General features: G+C 46.8%; 1 protein-coding gene across 1 annotated transcript in view; it reads right to left on the bottom strand.

Annotated features, from left to right (window-relative positions):
• GMPR (guanosine monophosphate reductase) overlaps positions 1-23,824 on the bottom strand; it is a 41,080-nt gene extending 17,256 nt beyond the window's left edge. The window contains exons 1-5 of the mRNA XM_008518267.2: positions 23,510-23,824; positions 15,631-15,750; positions 13,353-13,436; positions 10,398-10,571; positions 715-796 (exon numbers count right to left, since the gene is read on the bottom strand). Coding sequence (XP_008516489.1) covers positions 715-796; positions 10,398-10,571; positions 13,353-13,436; positions 15,631-15,750; positions 23,510-23,596 — 547 coding nt within the window. The 5' untranslated portion in view covers positions 23,597-23,824. The remainder of the gene's footprint in view (positions 1-714; positions 797-10,397; positions 10,572-13,352; positions 13,437-15,630; positions 15,751-23,509) is intronic.
• Between the last annotated feature and the right edge of the window lie 2,683 nt (positions 23,825-26,507).

Raw genomic sequence — 26,507 nt, 5'->3', positions numbered from 1 at the left:
CAGTTGTATCTGGTCAATAATGGATGGGCAAGGAAGAATTTTAACACACAGCAATAAAGAGTTTGAAAATGTGGAAGCTCGTGCTCATGGATGGCCAAAGGGGACGGCAAATACCAACAAGAGAAAATGGAGCCACCCACTATATGGATAGAAAGGCCCCACCTCATCCCTCCGGTCAAAATGCCAATGAGCAGTCTTAGGAGAGAATGGGCAAAATCTGAGATGGATCACGTATCAGGTGTGGAGCCAAAGGTAGTTAACTGCCTGGGCCATGGGTCAAGTTCAAACGTAGCCTCACTGCTGCATGCCTATTTGCAATGTTTGGGGTCCCTCAAACACTCACAGAAACTTAAGTCATTCATGTCCCTAACTGTCCCCATAGATTCTTCACCTATCACCTTCTTCTTCAAGGTATATGGGATCATCAGTGAAACCTGCATTCTTTTCTTCCACATTAATATTCTGAAACAGGACCTTCCATTCTAACCACATCCAAGCTCACTGAGAAGCTCCCCGAGGGCATCAGAAAGCAGCTGGATAACATTCTTAATCAGGACCTTCTTCAGAAGCTCAAGAATCCCTCCCAAAGAAATGTGCTTTAAACTTGTGGATGGATCATTCACGGGTTCTGTTCTGGCCATCTCCAGCACCCCTAAGCCCCAGACCCCAATCCTCTCCACATACACCCTCTGCTGTGCTCCCAGCAAGTCTTACCTGGTCCAACTCCCACTTTGATTATATCTGCTCCGGAAAGAATGAGCTCTTCCACCATCTCTCCTGTCACCACGTTCCCTGCCTGAGACAGAAAGAACACAGCTCGCGATCGTGAACTACTCCTGGTGGTACAAAGATGAATGAGTGAGGAACTCCACACCTGGACACAAGGAGTATTCCTGAAGCCACTGGGCAGCCAAGGGACAAAAAAATAAACACACAAATAAAAATGAGAGAAACACTGCATCCATTTCCTGACTCTACTCTAAGTCTGAAATTGGTGGGCCAGGGTGTCCTCCTGATTTCCTTCTCTATTGAATAGGAGCACAGAATAGGACACTTGGGGACTATATCTGGGTGAGCCGATAGCATGAGAAGCTACGGAACTATATACTTTTAGAACTCCAAGAGACCTTAGGGTACCTAGCTCAGGGCTTTTTGAACATTTCAGCGGTGAACAAAACAAAACCTTGCAGAGAATCCAAATTCATAAAATAAGCAACAAAACACTCTCTCCGCTGATTAAAATCTTTATTGTTGGGCATAAAATGCTTCACAGACTGTAAAACCCCTGAACCTCTATGGAACTCCAGGGACCAAGGATTAGGAAACCACTGCTCATCTCACAGCCAGGAAAGCATCTGGGTGTCCCACCCTGGGGTCAGAGATTCCCACCTGGATATGAACGGGCAGATGAACCCTGATGGACCAACAGCACTGGAACATGCTCAATTTCAGAACATGAAGCTATGGCCCTAAGAATAAATACAGAAGCCAGGAAGTGGCAGAATCTAAAAATCAAAAGGATGCATCTGGTTTGGAAATTGTACAAGTTCTTTCACTGCAGGAGTCTGAGAGCGTAAAAATAGCCCTTTTTATTACAACTCACTGCCCTGTGGATTCTTTAGCGGGTACATAGGATGCTTGGCAAGACGCCTGACTGAATTTTCACAACTGTGCAAAGTCTTATTTTGGGAAATGCATCCCTACTCATTCTACTCATTTTTTTTACATTGAAGTCCCAGTGTATTTTCACGGAATTGATTCCCAGAGGGAATTCTTCTTTTTTAACTTAGACAAAGTGACTTTGTATAAAGGATCTTGGAAAAGGGTGATGAGGGGGCTCAAAGCTGTTTTAACCCAAACAGCATCTGACAAAAGAAAATAACAGACGGCCCAGGAAGAGGACTAGAACATTTGTGCGACATTGTGATTTATAAGAAATACGTACATTTGATGATTCACATAACCAAAATATATTTCTCATATATATTTAGTGTTCACCCACAGTTCCTGGCTCACAGCTCTCAAAACCCTTGGAATTTCCTGAGCAATAAGAGCGATGGGAACATCTTTTGTTGTATTTGGTCCTGTCCTCAACTCCCAAAAACCTTCAGAGCCATAAACGTGAAATGGGTTTCTTGTTATTCATAACAAGCCCCTTTCCACCACCTCCAGGTGGAGGGTGGGCGAGCTTCCAGATTGAGGAACCAGGGCTTCCACAAGCCTCGGTGCTGAGCTTGGAGGACAGAAGCTCCTTTGTTCGGGATGTCATCCTTCCTCTCTCTTCACCTGGCTGTTGATTCGTATCCTTCAACAGCCTTTGTAATGAACCGGTAACCTAGTGTGTTAAACAGGTTTTCCTGAATTCTGTGAGCTGTTCTAGCAAATTAATCGAACCCAAGGAGGGGGTTGTGGGAACCTCTAATTTATAGCCAGTAGGTCAGAAGTACAGGTGACAACCTGGGCTTGCAACTGGTGTCTGAAGTGGAGAGTGATCTTGTGGGACTGAGCCCTTGACCTGGGGAACCTGATACGATCTCCCAGTAGATGTCATTGTTGAACACCCTGCTGGTGTCCCCATGAGGTTACATCTTGATAAACTCATCATAAGCTGAAAACATTGTTAAGTCAAAAATGCATTTAATACATTAAGCCTATGGAAGATCTTAGCTGAGCTTACCGAAAGCAGGCTCAGAACACTTACATTAGCCTACAGTTGGGTAAAGTCAGCTAATGCAAACCCTGCTTTCTGATATAGCGTGAAGATCTCATGCAATTTATTGAATCCTGTACTGAAAGTGAAAAACAGAATGGTCGGATGGGTAGAGAGTGGCCATTTACCCTGGTGATCATATGTGGTCGACTGGGAGCTGCGGCTCACTGCACAGCATCATGAGTATCACTGGCATATCGCTAGCCTGGCAAAAGAGTAAAATCTGAAATTCGAAGCAAAGTTTATCCTGAACACCTATCGCTTCTGCACCATCTCAAAGTCAGAAAATTCTAAGTCAGGGATGGTCTGTACATGATAAAGGTGGTATTACAAGTCAGTGAGGAAAGGAACGATATTTCAACAGACAGGGCTAGGAAAAGGCATCTTTTGGAAACAAGACATAGACTATCACTCATACTTTTCACCAGAAGAAGCTTCAGGTGGATTACAGAGTTAAAGTAAAAGTTGTATCCCCCCAAACTCAGAAGAAAACCTTGAATCCTTGTAATAGCATAACAGTGAAAGAAACAGAATGATAGATCTCTCCAAATGAACATAAAAAACTCATGTAAGTATATCACACATACTCATATAAGCAACAAAATTAAGAGGCAAATAACCTGGTGGAGAAAAATGCCTGCCATTATGACACCGGGTGACTAACAGTAAAACAGAGCTCGTCTGGATGTACAAGAAAAATGCCAGCCCCCTCAGAACTTGCCAAATGACATGAACAAGCGAAGAAACAGAAGTGGCCAATAAAAAGTGTTTAACCTCATTCATAATCAAATTAACATACCAGTGAGGTACTACTTTTCACTTAACAAATTATCAGTGATTATAAACACTAAATGCTAAAGAGAAAACACACTCTCTTTCTCTGCTGGTGGAATGTCTATTTTAGGACAAGTTTTCCTACAAAGCAATTTGCCCATATAGAAGAAATACAAAAATATGTATATCCAATAAATCTACTTCCAGGATTCTCTCCCAAGGAAATAATCACAGACGAGGTCAAAGGATTTAACTAAAGAATGCGTTATTTACAACAGCGCAAAAGTGAAAATATATTCCCCCATATGGGAAGGGTTCAACAATCTATGGCCAATTCATATGATGTTTTTAAGATTGGTTTGATGGCATGGGAAAATGCCTAAATGCTTTCAGCATGATGTTAGGGGAAACAGAAGGAAACAGTAAGATCTCAATTTTATTAAAACAATCACATGTGTATACGAAAAAATACACCAAAATGCCGACAAATTATGTCTACCTGAAGGAAGTGTTTGATTTTTATTAATTTCCTTCTTTACAATTTTCTGGATTTTACAGCAGAAACTGCATCACTTTTAGAATTAAATATGATGGCTTTTAGTTGGGGGTTTGTTTGTTTGTTTTTTAAAGCACGAGGACCAGCAGGAACTCTGCAACCAAGAAAGAACTTAAAAAGAACCTGAGAAACAAGACTCCGAGTGCATTCTTCCTGACTGGCTGATCTGCTAGATATTAAAAATTTATTTCAAAAATTAATTAAAATTCACATAAATTTAAAAATTTAAAATCATAAAGAAGCTACTGTAGGCTCCCTACAGAGTTTCATTTCCGATGTAGATTTTTTTCCCCCCTCAATCTGGTGCTGCCTACAAATCATTTTATTTTAAAGGGCCTACTTTATACGAAATAAATTAATTCAAGTCAGCTCATGATGGACGAACCAGGTACAACCACAGACGATCAAAGGCAGTTTAAAAGCATGGAGGAGGTGGCATTATTTCGCTAGCCCAGAGGCCTCCACAGGGGTCCCTGTCTCCCCTTCAGCTGCCTGTGTGGCTCCTTAACCACTGGTTAGGTGGTGGTCACTGCCAAGGGTGGAAAAAGCCAGAACGATCACGAAGTGCCTCAAGCAGGAGGACAATGAAAGAATGCTGACAACTGAGAGAGGACAGGATGGGTGAATTTCCACTTGCAGGAACACAAAGAGCTGTCTATACAAGTTTGCAGCCAAGGGCAAAAATAAGGAGAAAAAGGAAAAGATACAATCACAAAGGAGAATGAGAACAGGAGTATGGTCAGCCTCCAGGAAAAGGGCCAGCCCACCATGGAAGCAGCTCCAGGCAGGGGTGTGAGGCGGTGGGTGGGTCAGGCGAGTGGTTGGGCCTGCAGCACCTCCTGTGCGGCGGGCCGGAGACTGGATGGTCTGAACTGAGCGCACCCAGCAGCACATCCTGCTCAGGCAGTTCGTGCCCGGCCACTTCTCAGGCAGCCACGACAAAACGGAAGCTACCGACCCTCACCTGGGCACCAACGCAGCTGGGTGGAAACTTCCGCTAGGCACACCCCTCCCCAGGGAGACCGAGCACCATCCAGGCCCCTCCAGGCTCTGCCAGCAGCCAACACTCCTCCTCGCCAAGGAGAGGTGTGGACACCCAGGGAAAAAGACATAAAAAGCGACAAAACTGAGTACTTTTACACCGTTTTAAAAAGTCCTCTGGGCAAAAATCAAAACTGTTTTGCCCCGATTTTTCCCGCTTTCCTGCAGACCCGGACACATACGGTAAAATAAGTTCAGAAAGGTGGAGGGTAGAATGACGGGCCTCACACTTACTGTGTAATTTTAAGAAAATCACTTCAACCCTGAGTCCCAATTTATCCCTCTATAAAATGAGACTAATCATACCCACTTGTTGTCACTGAAAGGTTTACAAAGAAAAAGTCCCAGCACAATGCCCAGCTCTCATTTGGCGCTTAGTAAAACGTGAGGGCCTTCACTTGAGAGATCTCTGTATATTCCTCTTGTACTCACTCTCCTTTTTCTTTTTTTTTTGAGTTTTAATTATGGTCAAATACATAGAACATCAAATTTACCATTTTAACTATTCTTAAGTGTGCAGTTCAGTGGCATTACGTACACGCACACTGTGGTGCATTCATCACCACTATCCCTCTCCAGAGCTCTTCAGCATCCCAAATTGAAATTCTGCACTCATTAAACACTAACTTCTCTACCCACTTTTTACTGACTCTTGTGATGCCCTCTGCCAAGAACAATCCTTTCTAGAGAATGATTTAAGGGAGCTGTCGGCAAAGAGCAGCAGGCTGCATATGGCCAGTGGGCCAGTTTGCCAGCTCCTAATGTAGGCTGATGGACCATTAACGCTGGTGCCTTCTCTCAAGTACATAGAAGATGACCCTCTCCCTCCAAGTCAAACCAGGGAGTACGAGATGCTATCAGAGCAATAACCACCCTTCATGGCACATTAAACTGACTTTACTATGTGACTCTCAGAGACAAATATCACCCGAATCTCTGAGGCCCTTCATAGCTTCTACCACAGTCCCAGTTCACACCAGTGCCAGAAAGAGGGTGAAAACAGAAAATCCAGGTAACTCAGCCTGAGAGGTGTTGTCAGCCATAGCAAGTCCCTTGTACTTCAATGAGGCACGCTCAACTGGTAAGGCTGCCCACGACTGACACTTGCAAGGGACTGACACTTGCAAGGAACAGTGAAGCGTGTCTGCGTCTCCGGGAAGAGGTGTGGCGAGCAGGAGATATGTCCGTGTGGTTCAGGAACTTGTCTGACCATGAATGCTAGGGAAAGAAAGCAGGCAGGTGACTGAGCCACTGGCCACACATGGAAATGCCGAGGCTGTGCCCATGGCTACGTGGGAATGGGCCAACCTCGGCTGACGTGGCATTCCCCAGGGGAGCACAGCTGGACCTCCAGTGTAATCTAAACAGATTAGGTGTCAGAGACCTACCTTCTCAGGACCAGGTCAGAAAGAGCCACCAGCACAAGAGCATTTCTCAGACCCAACCTAGGGAGCCCCACATCCTATGAGCTGGCACGTGGGCTGGCTGCAGCAGGGTATAATGGGAGGATCACAGGCCCTGAGGGCAGGCTGCCTAGCTCCGAACCAGAGGCCCACCTCTTACTGGCTGTGTGATTCCCCAGAAAGTTCCTTCACCTTTCTAAGACTAAGTTGCGCATTAATAAAAGCAGGTGCTATCATTCCTATGCAAAGACTTGTTACTATTACTTTTTTTTTTAAAGATTTTATTTTTCCTTCTTCTCCCCAAAGCCCCCTGGTACACAGTTGTGTATTTTTAGTTGTGGGTCCTTCTAGTTGTGGCATGTGGGACGCCGCCTCAGCATGGCCTGAGGAGCGGTACCATGTCCGCACCCAGGATCGGAACCAACAAAACCATGGGCTCACCGAAGCAGATCGCGGAACTTAACCACTTGGCCATGGGGCTGGCCCAGACTTGTTCTTAAAAGAAAAATCCCTCGTCCATGCTAGTGCCTTTTTCCCACAGTACTGAGTCTGTACCCAAGATTACATTATTCCCTTTCCTCTGAAAGTCACCAGGCAAATGGCCACAGGACTTGTTACACTCTTCTTACAGCCAGCACCTCTATAGGACCCTTTTCTGCCAAAGGTGCACACATAAATCCAGGATGTCCTGGAGTGACAAGCCCGCACTCCTGACACAGACACCTGGAATTGCCAGCCTCTGCCGAGAACATTTCTGAGCACCCTTTCTGTTCACTACATTGTAACGATCATAATAACACTCAGCACCCACATTATACACCTTCCAGTTCCAAAACACTGGACAAAGGGTAATGCATCCCCACAATGCCTCCAAAAGGCCTAAGACAAAGTGTATTTCCAAAAATCAAGGGCCTAAGAGTACTGGAGGTTTCTGAATGAATCAGACATTTCAGGGGTCACTGCAGGCAAATGGCTCAGGAATAAACATGTATCTCGCCAAAGTCTCCTGTTCATTGCTGGGGAAACCAACAAGAACAATGAAGACACATTCCCAGGCCAGCCAGCAAGCGCTGGAGGCACTTGCTGCAGGTGCCTGCCCAGAGGGCCGTGGGAACTCTGCGCCAGTCAGTCTCCCCCTCCCAGCCCCATCCCCCATAGCAACCCCCAGGCTCTGCTCTGGCAACAACACCCTTCCCCTTCTCCTACCAGCCCACCTCCTGCCTGCCCTGCCCCCCCTCCCCTGGTCTGCAGCCCTGAGGGGTGGAATACAGACTCTCTGGGCTCTACAACAGGCAGCTTGCCCGAGCTCTCAGCAGGGCCAGCTGGGAGCGAAAACTCATGGCCAACTGTTTGGAGCATGCAATGGAAAGCTCTGGGGCTCCAGTGGATTTCTACTATCACTATCCTTTTTAAAGGAAGTGGGACATGTCTTCTCTCTCTTCTTAAAACAAAAACAAATCACCGTCATGCCACCGCCCCTTCTTCCTCTCCATCAGCCGTCTATCTCTGACTCAGTTCTCACAGCACATCCCCTCAATGGTACTTACTACCACCGAACAACCATTTGTGAATAGTGTCATGTTTACACAACAGCAGCCCATCCTATCCCCCCAATAATTCTTCAGCCAGTATTATCCTCAACCTCCTTTGTACCCGTGAGGAAAAAGGTTCAGAAGCGATGTGACTTGCCCATTGTGACTCAGCTCATGTGTTCACACCAACTTCAGGGGCATTAAGTTGGCGATATTAACAGTGTTACAACCGGCAGCAAAGCAGAGGGGGAGGAGGGCAAGTGAGGCACCTGGGAAACGCTATTGAAGATTCGCCCCAAGAAGGACAGAATACCATACAGCCTACATAAAGCAACACGGGTGCATCTCAACATACGATTGAGCCAAAGAAGATACAAAAGATGTGCGGTTTGAGTACCATTTCGACGAGGTTCAAAAACAGGGAAATTCGAATGCCATTGTTTAGGAATGCACCAGGAGGTGGTGAAACCAGAAACACGCAAGGGAGGAAATGATCACCAGACCCGGGCTGGGGCTTGCGTCTGAGGTGGGAGAAGGGGCTTCCTGGTATAGGTAAACTGAAGGGCTGCTTATTTTATGACTGTTTATTAAACATCCATGTTGTACGCACTTTTCTGTTGGTATGTCATATTTCACAATTTAATACATGAACTACTAAAGAAAAAAAGCGGAACCCCTAAGTTGCCTCATTAAGTATAATTTCTTATTCCTAACCCGTCATAACTAATTCTTATACCCAAAAATGCCAGTAGATGGAAAGTACAACTTCCCAAGTTTATTAGTCCCTTGGATCTCCAGAGCAATTAAAACACTAGAGGTAAACTGGAAAGATCTGGAAAGGTCTAGACTCCACCATCTCAGAGAAGGAGGAAGGTGAACAGCAATCCTGGGCCTGCCTTATCTCCTGCTCTCCAGAGTGAATGAACTAAAGATTCATCTCCTAGTCAACAAATATTTGTCATGTTCTTTCTGCCAAGCAGACATTGTTTCTCAGAATTTATGTTTAATATCAAATGCTGTTTATGGGCTACCAGGTCCTGGCTGGGGGCTTCTGCTCTCCCACGAGTCCAGCTTCCTGCTCCCCCTTTCATGACAAAAAGTCACCAGAGGGTTGGGGGCAGAAAAGCCAGTTGGGGCCTCATGATGATCGCTGGGTTAAGACAAAGGGTAACTTCATCACCCTCCAGCGAGCAAGCCTGAGGGCGGTCGACCCCCCACCTCAGAACTAGGAAGCCGAAACCGGTCACACATCGCCTACTGGAAGATGGCAGCTTTATCACTGGAGTTAACAAGGACGGGGCATGTTAACAAGTCTCAAGGGCCAGAGCTGAGACTTTGCCTTCAGACCACGTGGCTTCAAATTCCAGCTCTGCTGTTCAACGTCAGTGTGACCTTGTGAAAATCCCAAAGTGTAACAACAAATCAGATCTTAAGATTCCTCGTCTGTGGCAAGTTTGGGACAACAGTTCCTACTCTTACAGAGATTTAAAGAAAACAAAGAACAGACATAAACCTCCTGAAACACAGTAGGGACTCAATAGACAATTCCTAATCCTTTCAGCTCATGTGACTAGAAAGTATAAAAATATTTATCCTAAAAATCCTTAATGGAAGATTTAACTCTATCAATAGAAATAATTCTTGTCTCCCAACTTCTTTACAACGATGAAATGCGAGGAGAAATAAAATTCAAAGTTAAAAAAAGAAGAGTTAGGTAAATTATCTATCTAGTGGTCCATCTATAATTGTCAAGTTAATTAAGAACAGCAAAGACACACATAATATAGATTTTCCAAAAGCCCAAATTTAACCCTAGAGCTTCTATTTCTTTTTTCTGTAAATCTGCCTTTCCCAGCAATAATATACATTCTAACTAAGAAAGGTGTTAATAATTAGGAAAATACAAAAAAGGCAGGAAAAGTCACAAATAAAGATTCTGGATAAAACGATATACCAAATGATTTTCAAATAATAGCTGACTATTGTGGATTTCAACTCTTCGAGCAGAGTTTTCTCCTGGTAAGCCAGGAGTGGGGCACAGATGACATAAATATGTTCAACTGAAACCTGGTTACATTGTTTTCATTTTTCAAAATATATTCTTTTTTAAAAGTGACACAGACCTTTGTTTAAAGGTATCACATCTGACGATATTTCACAGACATGAGGAGCCAACACCCTATGGTGTTGATCTGGATTTTATTTTTTATAGAGAGCCAGTGTTCAGATCTTCCAAAGCTGGTGCCTGTCCTCTTCCTAATGATTCTCAACAAGTCTTCTAATAAGGAGGCACCAAAAGCTCTGAAGAGAATAGCTCCCCCTGACACGCCGAACAACTCTCTCTTTGCTTCCACATCTAGAGAAGGTTCCACCATACCTACCATGATAGTGTGTTCTGGAAATCTGGCACGGACAAGTTTCACGAATTCCACAAAATGTTCTGAATACCCATTGGCCACATCCAGGCAAATAAACTTAACCTGCGGCACGGCTTCCAGTATGCTGCTCATCTTTTCCAGATCGTTCTCCCCACTGCCCGAACTCACGGCCACATGCTGTACCAAAATAAACCAAGAGGTGCAAGACATGAACAGTAAGGAACATTCAGAAGTCAGACCCTGCCTCCACCCATTCACCTATTCTGGGGACAGTACAATGACATTTGAGGTTTACCCTGATCAAATATACACCCAGTGGACCTGCTCAAGAAATACGCAATCTCGGAGGTAAAGGAGATTCATTTATTAAGTTACCGAAACATTGGCTCTGTTATCTTTCCCACCATTACAATGCATATATATCCCTAACCTTGGACCTCAGCCACAGACTCTTTCCAGTAAACAGATTCTGAAATATGGGAAACCTCATCCTCGGCTTTTGTTTAATTTCCTCAAGCTCTCTATGTGGAACTCTGAATCGTGGAGCTGCTCGTGCAAATTCTCCTCCTGCTGGAGAAGGGGAGGCAGGAAGAACAAGGGTGCCCAGTCAACACAGGCTTCCTCCCACCAAGGCCGTGGCTGTCACCCGGAGCATCTCGCTTGGGGAGCAGGAGGGAGTGGAAGATAATTAAAACTCCTCTGATAAAACTTCTTGTTTGCATCTTTCCTCCCAATGCAGTACTGTCACAACATGCAAATCATAAGCGGCACAAAGAGCCACAAGTCCTTGTTCCTATTAAGAGGGCAAAAGGTCCCAGGTGCAAGAACGAACAAGCCTGAAATGATCTTTCCCAAGTGTGCTTGTACATGTTTACATCTGAAGCCACCAGACCCTCCTCTGTGATGCCCTCTCCCCCAACCTCCACAGGACCAGTGCCCTCCAATCCACCCCTCTGCTCCTCTCAAAATCTGCTCTTTGGGAAGACTTGTTTTCAGTAATTTATGCCTTAGCCACACTAAGCCATGGGATCGTGCCCAGAGTCAGCATCTCACCCTTAATAAGAATATTTATATTTTAACTCCTATCTCTAAACCATAAGCCACAGATGAGGGACATAGCTTAACATCCTTTGTTATTCCCAAAAAATCACAACAATGTAGCTACAACCCAGATACTGAGTGGAGGCAGGCTGGTAACACGATACGCATTTACTCCAGTTCTCTGCACTTATTCCAGTTGTCATTCTCACGTTGACAGGCTGACCAGTGCCAACCCAATCACACCTTCTTTCCCTCCCACTAGAGCCTTGTCACCTTTTCAATTTTCCCTTTTATTTGTTTAAGTTCAGCAGGTGCAAGTTCAGATCAGTTAGCTTCTCTCGGTGTCACTGAGTTTTTAACATTTTCCCTTTTTAATTAGCCTTTAGTTTAGTGAGAGGCAGTAAGTCAAATGATCACTCTTGGTAATGAAGGCCAGGCCTTCAATTAATATGTTGCCAAAAATTCCCATAAAGAAGTCGGAGGTATGACCAAAAAAGAGAAAAAAATCACTGCTCCCCAAACTTCTTACAGAGAAGAAGGGAATAAGGTGAAACAAGCAAAATTCACTTGAAAACAAGATGTAAAACACGAAGGACTTGCTATTGAGCCAGAATTATTTTATCTCCAAAATCACCTTCTCACTAATCAAAATCCACACATAAAACATAGCAAAAAAAGAGAAAAGGCCAGCCCAGTCACAAATGACCTGATGACGGAGGAGAGCATCTCGAAGGCAGACAGGCTTCTCTGCGGGCACTGGCGCAGAGACACCCAAATGTGCCAGGAGGAAAGTCAAGATGTTATACTGGGGCTTTTTGTTATTTTCAAACTACCTTTTTTAAAAAAACAAATAATAATGGCTTTATTGAGATATAATTACATACCATACAATTCACTCATTTAAAGTGCACAATTCAGTTGTTTTTAGTGTATTCAGAGTTGTGTGCAACCATCACCACTACCAATTTCATCACCCCAAAAAGAAACTCTCAAATCCTTCAGCCCTCACCCCCAAACCTCCCATCCCCTCAGCCTTCGGCAACCACCAATTTACTTTCTGTCTCTACAGGTTTGCCTATTCTTGACATTTCATGTAAACAGAAATCATATATGTGGCCTTTTGTGTCTGGCTTTGTCACTTAGTAAAATGTGTTTAAGATTCATCCATGCTGTAGCACAAATCAGTATTTCATTCCCTTTTACAGTTGAGTAATATTCCATTGTATGGATATACCAGATTTTGCTTATCCATTCATCAGTTGATGGACATTTGGATTATTTCTACCTTTTGGCTATTATGAATAATGCTGCTATGAACATTTGTGTACAAGTTCTTGCGTGAACATATATTTTTCTATTTGCTGAGTCTATACCTAGGAATGGAATTGCTGGTTCTTACGGTAACTCTTATGCCTAACCTTTGAGGAGCTGCCAAACTGTTTTCCAAAGCAGCTTTACCATTTTACATTCCCACAATGATACAGGAGGATTCCACTTTTTCCACATCCATGCTTGTTATTAATTACCCGCCTTTCTGATTACAGCCATCCTAGCAGGCATCTTGTTTTGAACTCCAAAACAACTTGTTATAATTAGATGCTTTTTCTACAGCCAAGAGAAATGGTCAGACTGGATCCACTTCCGGCAGGAAACAATGGTCTTCCACAGGCTCTCATGTAACACATCACCTTTCAAGGATAAAAGCAGATACTCCTTGCAGGTAAAGCTTAGTATTTTCAAAACAGGATACAGGTTTCCTTGGTAAAGCTCTGGCCATGATGACGGGCTGGGGGACACCCTGCTGTTCCCCAAGTCTCTCTCAGGACTCTGTTATGTATCTGCCGCCGATTCAAATCCTTTTGACAACCCCGAGGATTTTCTGCAACAAATGTAATTTATGACCAGGTGCAGCCATACCTGCAGGCATTCTGGATGATTAGCGGCAAAGAGCTTCCAGTCATCGAGGCTGTAATGCTTATGAATTGCTGTAAACATGGAGTGCTAGGAAACAAAACAGCAGCATTAGGACGAGAAGTCAAGTGAGCCCTCCCTCCCTTCTTCCGTCGGTGGGGGAGGGTGAGGCAACAGCACAAAAGCATCGGGTGTTCCTGCCATTCACGCTTCACTTGCTTTGAACACGCTCCGAGGAGCCAGAAATAGACAAAGGTGTAACCAGTGAAATCACAAAACTGTGTTTTCCCTTCTAATCTGAGAAGACAACCCTGCACTCAGGACTTAGGAGGCTCCACCAGGAGGCAGCAGAGGCATAAGGGGTGTTCTGAGAGCCCAGTCCCAGCTCACCACCTGAGTGAAGCCAAGAGCAGCTCAGACAGCAGGCGCCCTGCCCACAGGAGGGGTGGCCCTAAGGCCAACTTCTGCTTAGTCAACCCAAAAGGACCTCAACTTGTACCTGAAAGCCTTGCTTTGTGTTCACAACCTAAACATGGCCTACTCAAAGCTAAACCCATGAGGCAGTCGGTATTCTTGAGGGAAGGGATTACATAAATCATAGTCCTAAAACTATGACCATCAATCCGGCATCTTCGTATGCATTTCATTTACTTCTCAGAACAACTTTGCACAGTAATACGAGCTTCACGGGCAGAAAGGGAGACTAAGAAATTTAAATTTAAGACATGTAACAATTGCTTGGCCAATGAGGAGCAAAGACCAGAATGAAACTCACATCTGACTGCAGAGCTCAGGCGCCTTCCTCTCTGTCAGGTCCTCTCTCCTAACTTCTCTGGGTCTATTTTCCCATCTACACTTTCCCATTCTAAAATTTTATGGCTTTATTCACTTGCCCTAACTCAGTGGACCCTAGAAATAGAAAATTCATAGCACCCACACGTGGTTGGCTATTTCAGTATACACTGTCTCATTAACGGGGAGTCTTCCCTGTGAAAATGGGAAGAGCACAGCAAGAGCATATGTTTTTCACGGACTACTAATTTGACGTGTGAATTAATCAGGGCTATTCACTGCTCCCTGATTCCACCCACTTTTACACTAATACATAATTCATTAGTAGCAAAGGCTGATCACAGAGCAGAGCAAGGAAAAAATAGGGAGAAAAAAATACAAACTCCTTTAGCAATTAATTTATTAGCCTCTGGCCCAAAGCTCAGTCGGGGGGCTGAGGGATGACAGACAATACAACTGATCATGGAGTCAGACAGACCACCCCCTACTCCATTTTGTGAGTTCATAATTTGTTTGAAAATCTTCCTTCTAATCACTGACTAATAATGAATCGCACCACCTCCTGAGGTTAGACTTGCTGCCCACAGCAAGAAGCTCTTCCAACTAATTGGATTTATCTTTTCACTTGGCAGGCACTGTCAGTGGAAAGAGATGCACACACCCTGTGCGCATCAGAAGAAAGATTTCACATTGAGGATGAATAAGGCGAGCTGTCCCTCGGACACAGCCGCACAGACGAAGGTCCTGCCCACAAATGGCTTTTCCTTATTTGTCCAGATACGCGCTACTCCCTTTACAGGAAACTAGACTGGTAAACTGGCTAAAAGGGACCTTGAGCTTGTACTGTTATCTGTCAGTGTAAGCTGGGAGGTAAATCCCCCATTCTGGAGTCAGTCTGGGTTTGAATCTTGGCTCTGCCTCCACCTGGCTGAATGCTCTGGGTCAAGTTACCTCTCGCCTCTCTCTCTCTGCCTCATCTTTAAAGGGAACCTACCTGGTGGAGTTGTGACAACATTATATACATTATCCCCAGTGTTTGGGACATAAGTGCTCAATATACGTTTTCTCCATAATTAGGTAATGAATGCTGTAACACAGGCTGCATATGAAGCAGTTCTGTCTTAATTTTGAAGGCGCTGTCACTCTTTCATAACATGGCCCTCGTCTAACTTTATAATACGGCACGATGTCCAACTTCTTTTTGCATCTCTAATTTCCAAAGCTGCCATGGGCATGTTCAAGGAAGAAACGGAGACAGATCTAGACCATCTCGCTGAGGGCAAAGTCCAGACTCTACCTATCTTCTGACTGACAACAGGGAGGAAAAGAAGGGCCTCCAGCAAGCATGAGACTCAGAGCAAAACAGATCGGCCACAGCGAATTTCCCAAAGTCTCACTCTTCTCCTCTCCCCTCTGTCTGAACAAGCCCAGGGTGGGCTCCTGAAAACCTGGCCGGTGTGAGCAGCAAAGGGGAAAAAACCCACCGTCCTACCTGTGTCATCACCACTGCCATCTCAAATGTCCCCACGGTGTCCATGTTGGCCACAATGATGGGAATCCCTGAGTAGGTCTGCTTCGAGTTTCGAAATGTGAAGGTGCGCTCAAGATCCACCTAACGGCAAAAAGGGAAAAGAAGTGCTGTGCTCTTTACGTGACTTGTGCAGAATTTCCAGGGTTTGGAGTGAGCGGGAAGAACACAAAGGAAGTGTATGCCCCTTGATCCCTGATTCTCTTAGGGGCTGGGCCAGGTGCTCCAAAGACGGGAGAGTTCCTGGGTGGTGATCCAGGTGGAAAAGCTGAGCGAGGCTCCTTGCTAACCCATCCTCAAGCGCCAGCACCAGGCGGTGGACATTCTGCCATCAAGCCAAGCCTCCGAATCGGCAGCTCTCTCCTTCATCAGCCTCTCCCATCCCATTGCCACCTTCTGTCCCAGCCTGGTTCATCCTAGCCCTTAACACTCACATACACGTTATCTTCCCCCCTTCCATGGACTGGAGAGATCACCCCCCTTCTGGGAAACTCTGCTCCACGCTTCCCTGTCAACCACGGCCCTCTCTTTAATCCTCACCTTCGAGAGAACCAGACACTCCAAATTCACCCTGCAGTGAGCTGCAAACCATTAATCCCTTAACCTTTCGACTCTCTTAGCTGTTTGGTAATCACGAGCATCTTTCAAAGAGCTGGGAGGAGGTATACTGCAGCCAGATGTCTATGCACATAAACACTTGTGCCTCTGACTTGTGCACGGCTGGAGGGAGGGCACTCCAATTCTATTGTAACTCCAACGTCAGGGCATTTATGACTAACTCAGCTATCGGGAATCCAGAACAAGAGCTGGCCTTGGTGGTGGGCTCAGCAAACGCAGTGTACTAGGGCCAGGCGCTCACCAGGAGATAGCACAGTCAGACACTTCCTTGACCCAGGGCAGATGCCAGGCCTGTATGCTCACAGATCCATTCATCACCCTTTTCTGCTCTGCTCTTACCACAGGGGGCCCATCTCCTGCAGGCTCCATTTTCCAGATTGGTTTCTAGCTGAGTTCATCCAATGGGGTCACTGGGTGGGAAACTGGAGGATAGTAGGGGTTGGGAGGAGAGCCTGAGTGTAGTCAGGGTAGTTCTCCAGACCCCCTCTGCCTTGGCCTGCATCATCCTGATTCCAGCTTTCACAGAATGATCCCAGTCCTTGGGCTCCAGGAACACCACCTCCTCCCTTTGGGAGTGGTTCCTCACTGCTGCCAATCTTTGCGCTGCCTCAATACCTCATCTGGCGTCTCCGCTATGTCAGGATGCCTTCCATTAAACTCCCCATTTTAAATACTCAGCACTGTTTCTTTCCTTGGCTGGACCCCAACAGACACAGGCCATTCCAGAAGTGGGTGCCTCCCCAAGGAGAACCGGCAGGAGGAAAACAGGTGTGAATCTTATGCTTCTGAAACAATTTGGACCTACATAAATCTCAGCTCATGAGTACACCAGCAATAATCATTTCCTACCACTGTTCCAGATCCTTCTTTTATTCTTTATCATTTGAGACCACTTCCACTTTGCAATCAACATCATGTCAGAAAACACCATGAGACATCTCAGGCCTCTGAGCCGTTTCACATCTCCTGCTTCTCCACACAGGGCTGCATGTCCAGAAGGCTTCCTGGGTGAGTGACGTCATAAATAGGACTGCACTGCCTTACACGGCAATCAGTGAGGGGAAATGAGATGCTGTTATTGCATGAGAATATGTGGCAGTTCAGCCCTTTCTCCACTTCTCTCATTATGATTCTTGGTTCTACTTCAGTGAAGCAAGTTATATCTGCATTCTGAAAGATAACTGAAGGGGTCTATTAGTTGCAATCTTCCATGCTGCTAATGGCCCTCTAACATTTTGATTTCACTGGCTTAAAATACTCCGAATTCCTTGGTCTCAAATTAATCTTATACTCCTCCCAAGATGCATGGGAAGAGCTGTTACACTCTGCACCCGGCTGAGCTCACAATGGGTTTTTCTTGGCACCCTAAAGCCTATCAACAGTACGCAAAAAACAAGCTCTTCATTGGAAAGGTCATCCTTGACACTGAACTCTTGCCTTTCATTTCTAGTCTTCTTCATACGGTAGATTCTACGCAATCCTTAATTCTAAGAAGGAAGTAAAATTATCTTCCATGACCTTGTCCACACAGAGAGAAACACACACACACACACACACACACACCCCCAAAATAGACTGGTTGTTCACTGAGAGAGAGAAATAGTTTAAATATTCCAGCCTCCCAGGAACAGAACTTGGCACTTCATCTGCCACAGCTGGTCAAGGCACCAAATATAGCACCTCCAAATTCCCACTCTGCTAAGCCTGATTTGAAAGGGAACGTAAAGTAATAAACTACCCCTCCCACATCTCAAAAGTAAAGGTTTCTGCTTCTTTTAAACACCCTTCATTAAAGTCCGTCCTACAGCCCAACATGTGGGGGCTTGAAAGGACAAAGAGAGGCCCATCTACCACATTCTAAATATCTCAAGGTTATGAGCCAAGCTAACAAGCTGCTGCATAAACTTTCTTCTATCCTCCAACCTTGACAAACAATTTCATTAACGACCTGAAAAGCACCAGGACATGGCCACAGAGAGCCAGCCCTGGCTCCCAGTCCACACCCCCTTCTCTTCCCACCCAAATCCATATATGCACCCAGGGACACCCTAGACTGAACATAAAGCTCCATGCACACACACATCCATTCCACAAAGAGCTGCCACTTGGCCACTCTGTGAGGTTAGAGGTGAGCACCCCAGCAGCACGGTTGGCCCCTGGGGAAGAGGCCCTTGCAAGCCTTGGAGTCAGCTTGCAGTCATTTGGGAAATTCAGGATCCTGAGTGCCTGGAGCATGGCCTAGAGAGAAAGGCATAGCCCTCCAGCCCTGTCCAGCAAGGAGGGGACAGGGGCCCCTTTTGCCTAGATCTATGGATGGTACTGATTAAAGCAATTCTGTTATTAGATCATTCTTCATCTGTCTCATCTGTAGACTATAGTCTATAGGGACAATAGTTTTCATCTTTGCAGTCCTAGTGGCTCAAAAAGTGTGGAATCAACTACTGTCTAGCTAAGGGGTAAGAATGATACTGTGTTTTGACCCCCAGCCTTTTTCAGGGCAATGCTTGGTGGGCCGCAGCCCAGCCTTCTGGACATGCTCTGTCCCCTGGTAGCTTCACCATCAGTTGTCAGGATCCAGAGAAGCATATGCAGCTGTGCATTCCCAGAGAGCCACAGGGTTCCACAAAAGCAAAGGACCCCAGTGGCCAGTCCAGGGCATCCGTATGCACATCAGAATCATCATCGTAGGATGACGGCCAAAATACACACACTCAGGCTGCCCCAAATTTCATAAATCAGAACCTTTGTGTTGGAGACAATATATGTATTTTGGAGTATCTCCCTAGGTGATTCTTATGTATTAAGAACAAATTTATTCAAACCCTCTCATTTTACAGAGCAAAATTTACAAAGGCTGTTACGGTTTGAATTGTGTCTCCCTAAAAGGATTTTTTTTTTAAAGGTTGGCCCTGAGCTAACAACTGTCGTCAATCTTCTTTTTGTTTTTTTTCCTCTTCTTCTCCTCTCCAAAGCCCTTCAGTACATAGCTGTATATCCTAGTTGTGAGTGCCTCTGGCTGTGCTATGTCGGATGTCGCCTCAGCATGGCCTGATGAGAGGTGCCAGGTCCACGCCCAGGAGCCGAACCAGTGAAACCCTCAGCCACTGAAGCGGAGCCTGAGAACTTAACCACTCAGCCACGGGGCCGGCCGCACTAAAGGATGTTTTGAAATGTTAACCACCAGTACCCATGAACGTGACCTTATTTGGAAATAGGGTCTCTGAGGATGATCAAGCTTAACATGAGGTCATTAGGGTGGGCCCCATTGCAATATAACTGGTGTCCTCTTAAAAAGGGGAAATTTGGACATAAGACACACAGAAAGCAAGAATGTCATGTGAAAATGAAGGCAGAGATCCGAATGATGCATCTACAAGCCAAGGAACACCAAAGACTGCGTGTCAACAACCAGAAGCCAGGAGAGAAGCACGTAGTAATGGATTCTCCCTCACAGCCCTCAGAAGGAAAAGCCCTGTCAACACTTGATCTGGGAATTCCAGCCTCCAGAACCGTGTTTCTGTTGTGCAAGCCACCCAGTTTGCGGTACTGTGTTACAGCACCCCAGGAAACTAATGCAGAGCCAAGGGGGTACAATAATTTAGCGCAGAGCTTGGACTAAAACCCACGACTCCTTTCTCCCAGCCCAACATTCTCCCCACTCTGCCATGCTCTCTCTCATCACCCTGAGAACAACCTGCTGGGGATTGCTCAGGCTGCACCAGAACTTGCTGGAGCCGATCTGCTTCTCAATGGACCGCTGGTGAAAAAATTACTCCAGAGTTCTAAGACGACTGAAACTTGTTGTGTTGTGTCTTCCCTGTCCTAGGACAAGTAGCCAATCTCCTGCTGCAAATTCCTTCAGTGTCTGACTTCTAAAGTTATAGTTGCGTTAATAAGTTTGGTTTCTGTTTCTAATCTCACTAGGGTGGGATATCAGAGATAGAAACAGGTCCTGAGGAAGAAAACACTCAGAAGTTAAGGAATGGTGCAAGCTCCCCAGGTCTTGCCTCTATCAACAAACACGTCACTTCCTCTGAAAAGATTCCCCACTTGTCCCCACGCAGCCCTGTAGCACCTTCTTCTCGGGGACCAGGGGCTTGAGAAGACACGGGTAAATGCAATGGATGGACAGTGGAGAGATGACTGTCCATCTGGTACAACCATGTAAGGCCACCTGGGCCATCTCCACCTGTATGCTTTGCCTCTGGGAGTTGACCTCCAATCCATTTTATGTGAGACTTTGGGAATGCCCTTGCAGGAGTCCTAGAACTCCTGGGGGGGAGATCACTCTGCCTGGCTCTCCTTTTCCTGCTCACTGCCTGACGCACCATCACCAGGCCCGGCTCCTAGCAAAACCACTGGAAATGCTGTCAACAGTCAAAGCTTTCCCTTCCCAGCCAGACTCTGCTCTCACGGGGTACGTTTCCTCTTCTAGCTCAACTCCCATCAGCTCTCTGATTAGGCTCACAGATGGTCATTTACCACTTAGCTTCAAATCTGCTTTCAGGTATTACTTTTGCAGGGGACACACATTTTAGGCCTCCATCTGATTTGGCAAAGAAAAGTTTTTATGCCTGCAAGAAATTTCAGGCATCTGCAAGCACACAGAGAAAACACTGAGAGGGGATTAGGGGCCAAACAGATCTAGGCCTAACCAGATCCCTCAACATCACTGAACCAGCCAGGCAGCTGCCTCAGGCACCAGGAAGCTAAACCACGTGGGGAACCAACTGGAAAACCAATGCCAGTTAACTCAGGTTTCCAGGCACGGAGCTGGCAAACTCCCACAAAAGTCGAAACACAAAAACCTCTCTCAAGGGCACAGAGTTCCCACTGCGATGTGTACATGCAGACTGCCGGGTGCCATGAGAAGCCTAGACAACATTAATGGTGGCAATCAGCCCAAACTACGAGACCAAATGTGGTAGGACATCATGCTATTCCCTAGGAAGGGGTAATTCATCCGATTACACAAATTCTCAACGTTTTACCTTCTCCAGATGTTCCCTTGTTCAAAACATTTATATAATACAGCCTTGTTTTAAACACAATTTTTCTTAAAAATAAATTTCTCTCTGCCAAGTGAATTGTGAACAAGTAGTTTGTAGGGACCTGAAACTGGCCACCCCAAGATATGTCTCTTTGGCATCAGGATTATTTGAGGGTGATTGCTTTTGATAAACTGGGACAGGGAAGGAGGCTCTGAGGAATGGAACTTGCCCTTTGTTACGACACATTTACATTTGTAAGGTAAATCTCTATCTGTAAAATGTGCCTCCCTCTCTGTACCAGGAAGAAGAAAGGAGATGATGACCTTCTCTCTAGAAACTCTTAATCAATGCCAAAGGCAAAGACTTAAATCTGCATTTTATTGTGCTTGTCTGGTAATCTCCTGTAACTGACTTCCCTCCCCCTCCCAACGTTGGCATTTCTTTAAGGATTAAGCACCTTTCCTTAGGCTAGGACCTGATTGCTGAGCTCACCTGTGACAGCCCAGCTCCAGACAATAGACTTGCCTCCTGCTGTGTCCATCAAGCACTGTGCCGAAGGAACAATCTTGTGACTATTGTGGGAGGGACATTTCAATCATATGTGAAATATCCTGTTTGGGGGTATATAACCACTCTGTGCACCCCACTTCTTCGGTGTCCTTTCTTCCTTTGAGAAGAAAGGCCCCGGGCCATGGTTCCTCATAAAGCTTTGTTTAAATTTCTCTTGCTATTCTGTCTCATGTGAATTTAATTCGTTCTCCGGCCAGACGAACCCACATTTGGAAAGAGGAAACGTCTTCCTCCCCTACAATTTAAAGAATACTGAGGCCACCAAATTATTCGTCTGCCCAGAATCCTCACATCTTGTCTTGGTCAGGCCTTAGGTACCAGCTACTGTTTATCCTTCAGAGGCCCAGGGCCTGCCAACCTGTTTATTGTTCTTCCAAGAGTCCAGTCTGCCCAGCTCGTTAGCATCTGAAAGAACATGAAGGACAGGAACAGAGTGGTCCCATCCAGGGTGAGAAGGATTAAGCATTCCTGGCTTCTTCCAGTCCTGTCTTGTCCCAGCCTCTCTGGCTCCACCTGCGTGAGAAGGTGACTTGCTTCTGGTCACTGGCGAAAGCAGGCTTCTTTAACCCAAACAAGCCCTTGGCTGGCACCGCCAGGCACTGCAGCCAGGCCTGGGCAGAGGCCAGCAGCGGAGTCCCTTGCAAGGGGATTTATTTACGGTCTTGTGGTGTGGGGCCTATGGAGCAGTGGGTGGCTCCGCCTCCTTCCGTTTACTCCAAAGGCCTCAGCCTCCAGATCGAGTCCAGCTCCCTCCCTTCTTCTCCAGCTCTCAGCAGACCAGGGAAAGTCACTGTCACCAGCATACACTACTCCAGGCAGCTGTGCCTTTCTGTGCATCTAGTTAATCCTTCAGAGTTCGACCTTCCTCCTCCCCAGTAGGGGCATCCTTGCCCCACCCCCACCGCCGGCTATTTCCAGTCCAGTCTCCACCTGTTCCTCAGGCTTTGCTCTCATCAACGAAGAGCCAGCAGAACAGTCCGGGGTAACCAATTCAGGCCCCACCCCCACGCCTGCACCCCAGTGCTTTCAGCTTCCCTAGGACTGGGCTGGACTGCAGCTGTCCAGTAAGTAGGGTGCCACCAGGCAAAGTCCCCAGCCTCACTCTCAGCAAAACCACTGAAACGTCGAAAGTAAACTCTGAACTTTTGCCCTAGAATTACGTGTTTTTTAAACATTTTAAAGAAATTGCATTACTGGACCTGATACGAAAGCAGCAGCAGCTCTCTGCACTAAGAGACACTACCAAAATCACAAGGACCTTTAGTTGTTTTTCCTCTCCGTCCACTGTGTCCTTTTCTCCCCATAGGGGCCCCTCCACCAGCGCCCTCCACCACCAGCCACTATTTCTTGATCACTTGGCCACTTGATCTTTGCTCCTCTGTGGTCTAGTTCTAAGGTGTACTCGCCTTTGCCCACCCCAACAGGACACATTTAGAATTTTAGGCCAGAGCTGGGCCCCTTAAAGACACCTCCCGTCCTGGCAGGGAACCCGCTGGCTGTCCCCTTTCTCAGGCGGTGGGGAGGGAGAAGGCCAAGGGGGTGAGCACCCTACCCATCTTCAGACACACAGAAAAGCTGGCAAGCTTCCCACATACCACCGCCTCCCACCTCCCTCCCCCGCGCCACACGGAAAAGAAAATCCCCCCACCCTTGAGCCCCCTCACCTCGGCTCGGCTCTTGAGGCTGCTTCGCTTGGGTCGGAGGAGGACATCCTTGAAGTCCAGCTTGAGGTCTGCATCGACGCGGGGCATGGTGCCGATCGGCGCGCTCGGCCCGGCACAGCCGGAGCACGCAGCTCCTTCCTGCAGCACCGGCGCCGGGGCGGAGGCGGGGGCGACCGGGTCGCGGGGATGGGGGTGGGGGACCCCGGGGCGAGGGGGGGTGGCCCGCCGGCGCGGGCCGGGAGGGGCGGGGCGCCGACGTGCGGTGGGGCGGAGCGGGGAGGGGCCGGGGAGCGCCGTGCGGCTGCCGAGCGTTGGCGGGCGGCGGGGCGCGCACGCTGCGCTCTTAAGGCGGCCGGCCCGCCCCAAGCCGCGCTCGGCCCGCCCCAAGCCGCGCTCGGCCCGCCCCCAGCCGCGCTCGGCCCGCCCCCAGCCGCGCTCGGCCGGCCCCCGCGCTCCGTTGGACAAGGGCAGCCCCGCGCCCCAGCTCCGGGCGAGGGAGCAGCAGTGGACCCGGGAGGGTGCGGGTGGGCTCATTGCCGACCGAACAGCGGCTGAGCGCTCGGCGCGTGTGATGTTTTTCATACGCTTCCCCCGCCGCGCGTTTACAGCCTTGCTCCTTGCGGTGGCCGAATTGGCGGGGAGGAGCGGGGAAGGTACACCGGCTTGTGTGTCACCGAGGTCCCCCATAGGGAGGAGGCTTGGCTTGTGACCGCCTTACTCAAGGGAAAAGGCCACTGCTTGAGAGGTTTCGCTTCTCCCTTCTCTCATTTCAAGCCCAGTGTGCCCACCAAGTGCTGAATCAGACGTCTCCCCTAAAATAAGAAACCCCAGGGAAGTTGGATAGAATTAAGGAAAAGAATGTGGACCGGTAAATCTATTTAGCAGCAATGGGAATTGAGGCAATTTTTGGATCCCCTTTGGATTTGAGGGGGTGGGTTGTTTGAATAAAAGCAATGATCTCTATAGTCAGTGCACATCCTGGGATTTGGGGGACCTGAGTCCCCTCTAACGGTTAACGGTGATGTCAATTTATTTTTAATTCACTTGCTGACCCCACGCAGCCTTTGTTGTGTATTAGAAATGCGCTTAAGTGTTCAGCCTGCACCTTCTCATTCGCTCTCAGAACAACCCAATGAGGAAGGAGCCGTTTTGCAGATTAAAAAGAGGCTCGTGTAAATGAAATAACTTGCCCAAGGTCGCAGTCAAGTTAAAAAGTCTCTTCTGTCCTTAGAACTTGCTACAATCTTAACTAAAGCTGCTATTGTCCTGGGACCTCTCTCTGCCTGGGTTCAGAACCTGGCTCCGCTGCTTTCTATCTTGGGGACCGCGAGGGAGTCACTTGATTTCCCTCAAGGTCAGTTTTCTCGTAGTTTAAAGGAGCAGGGAAGAAAAAGATAATGCTATCCTCTCCAAGGCTTTTGTGAGAATTAAACTGTGTGTGTATGTGTGTGCGTGTGTGAGTGCACATGTCCCATAGTTGCTCAATAAATGGTAGAGGTCACCTTACATCATGCGCTTTATGATTTATATCCTCAAACGAGATTACTGACTGCACAAAGGCAAGAATAATCTCTCATTTTCTTTCAGTTGTCTGCAGCCTCCAACTGTTCTCAGTGAACTCGTATTGGGTATGGCTGACCATAAAGAGACAACACAGTATTGGTTTAACACAAATGTCTGCAAATGATAAAGGTCTTAGCCCATCCCACTTGCTCACATCATTTTTGCCCCACAGGAAGTGCTTGAAGTTTTGCGGAAGGAAAGGAAACTTATCAGCGAAAGAATGAAAGTGTCCACAATTAGTCGGACCAACGAAGTATTTATGAACCTTCTCACATAGTTGGGAGCTCACCACATGTGCTGCTTTTTCCCCCCAGAATACTACCTCTCCTCTTGGTTTCTTCCCCACTCCCTTTCTATTAGAATAGAGACAGAAGCTCACTTTACACATTTCATTCCTTCTCCTTCTGGAATGTTCTGTGATACCTGCTCTCTTCTCAGGCACAAAATCATAGTCCTACAGAGTCAGCGTGAGTCCTTGATTCTCTGGCACCTGCCTTGACTCCTTTAAACGTCCATTGCACCTTCTACATAATCCTGCTGTATTTCTCATTACACTAATAACAATAAAGTCACCTGTCAGTACAAGGAAAAGTTCTGACTGACTAGGCAGAAAAAGCCATAGAGTAACCGCAGGCCCATTTAGAAACAGTTCAAACAGACCCCAGGTTGTCTTTCAGAAAAACTGTAAAGTCACGTAGCCAGAGCATGCGTAAAAGGAGAAATTGTGACCTGAAACCACCTCGGAACCAAAGCTCCTCCTTCCCACAGAACCCAAGGACAGGGACACGACTGGAACTTGGAAGTTGGACTCTTATCAGAAGCGAGGGGTCCCTCATTCAGGAAGATACGGTGTTAAAATTCCTTCCCCACCTCATCAAAAATGTTAAGAGCCCCATCATAAAAGTTTAGAACCTCATCATAAATGTTCAGAACCCTGTCATAAATATTTAAAACCTTATCATAAATGCTTGAAGCCCACCAACCAAAACCTGTCCCACCAGCATTTCCACATGCCCACCTGTTCTCCCTAACCTCTTAAATTTTGCCCCAAATCCTGAACTGGGGAGACAGATCTGAGGGCACACGCCACCTGTCCCGCTGCAGATGGATCTAGCAGAATATAGCTGATTTTTCCCCCAAAAGCTTCTGCCGTAATTAATTGGTTTTTATTCATGCGCATCAGGCAAGAGAACCCCAATTTTGTGAGGTAACAATAGAAGATATTCAGAATCCTACATGTTAACACCGTATGGTCTAAGGGTAGAGAGGTACCAAAATTACATGGGAAGATAACCTCCAAAATTATATGAGATAGGGGCCAGCCCAGTGGTGCAGCAGTCAAGTGCGCACGTTCCACTTCAGTGGCCAGGGGTTCGCCGGTTCGGATCTCGGGTGCAGACATGGTACTGCTTGGCAAAAAGCCATGCTGTGGTAG

Source organism: Equus przewalskii, chromosome 19 (assembly GCF_037783145.1).
Source record: "Equus przewalskii isolate Varuska chromosome 19, EquPr2, whole genome shotgun sequence".
Classification (NCBI taxonomy): Eukaryota; Metazoa; Chordata; class Mammalia; order Perissodactyla; family Equidae; genus Equus; species Equus przewalskii.
Note: the sequence above shows the minus strand (reverse complement) of the source record. Positions and strands in the feature narration are given on the sequence as shown.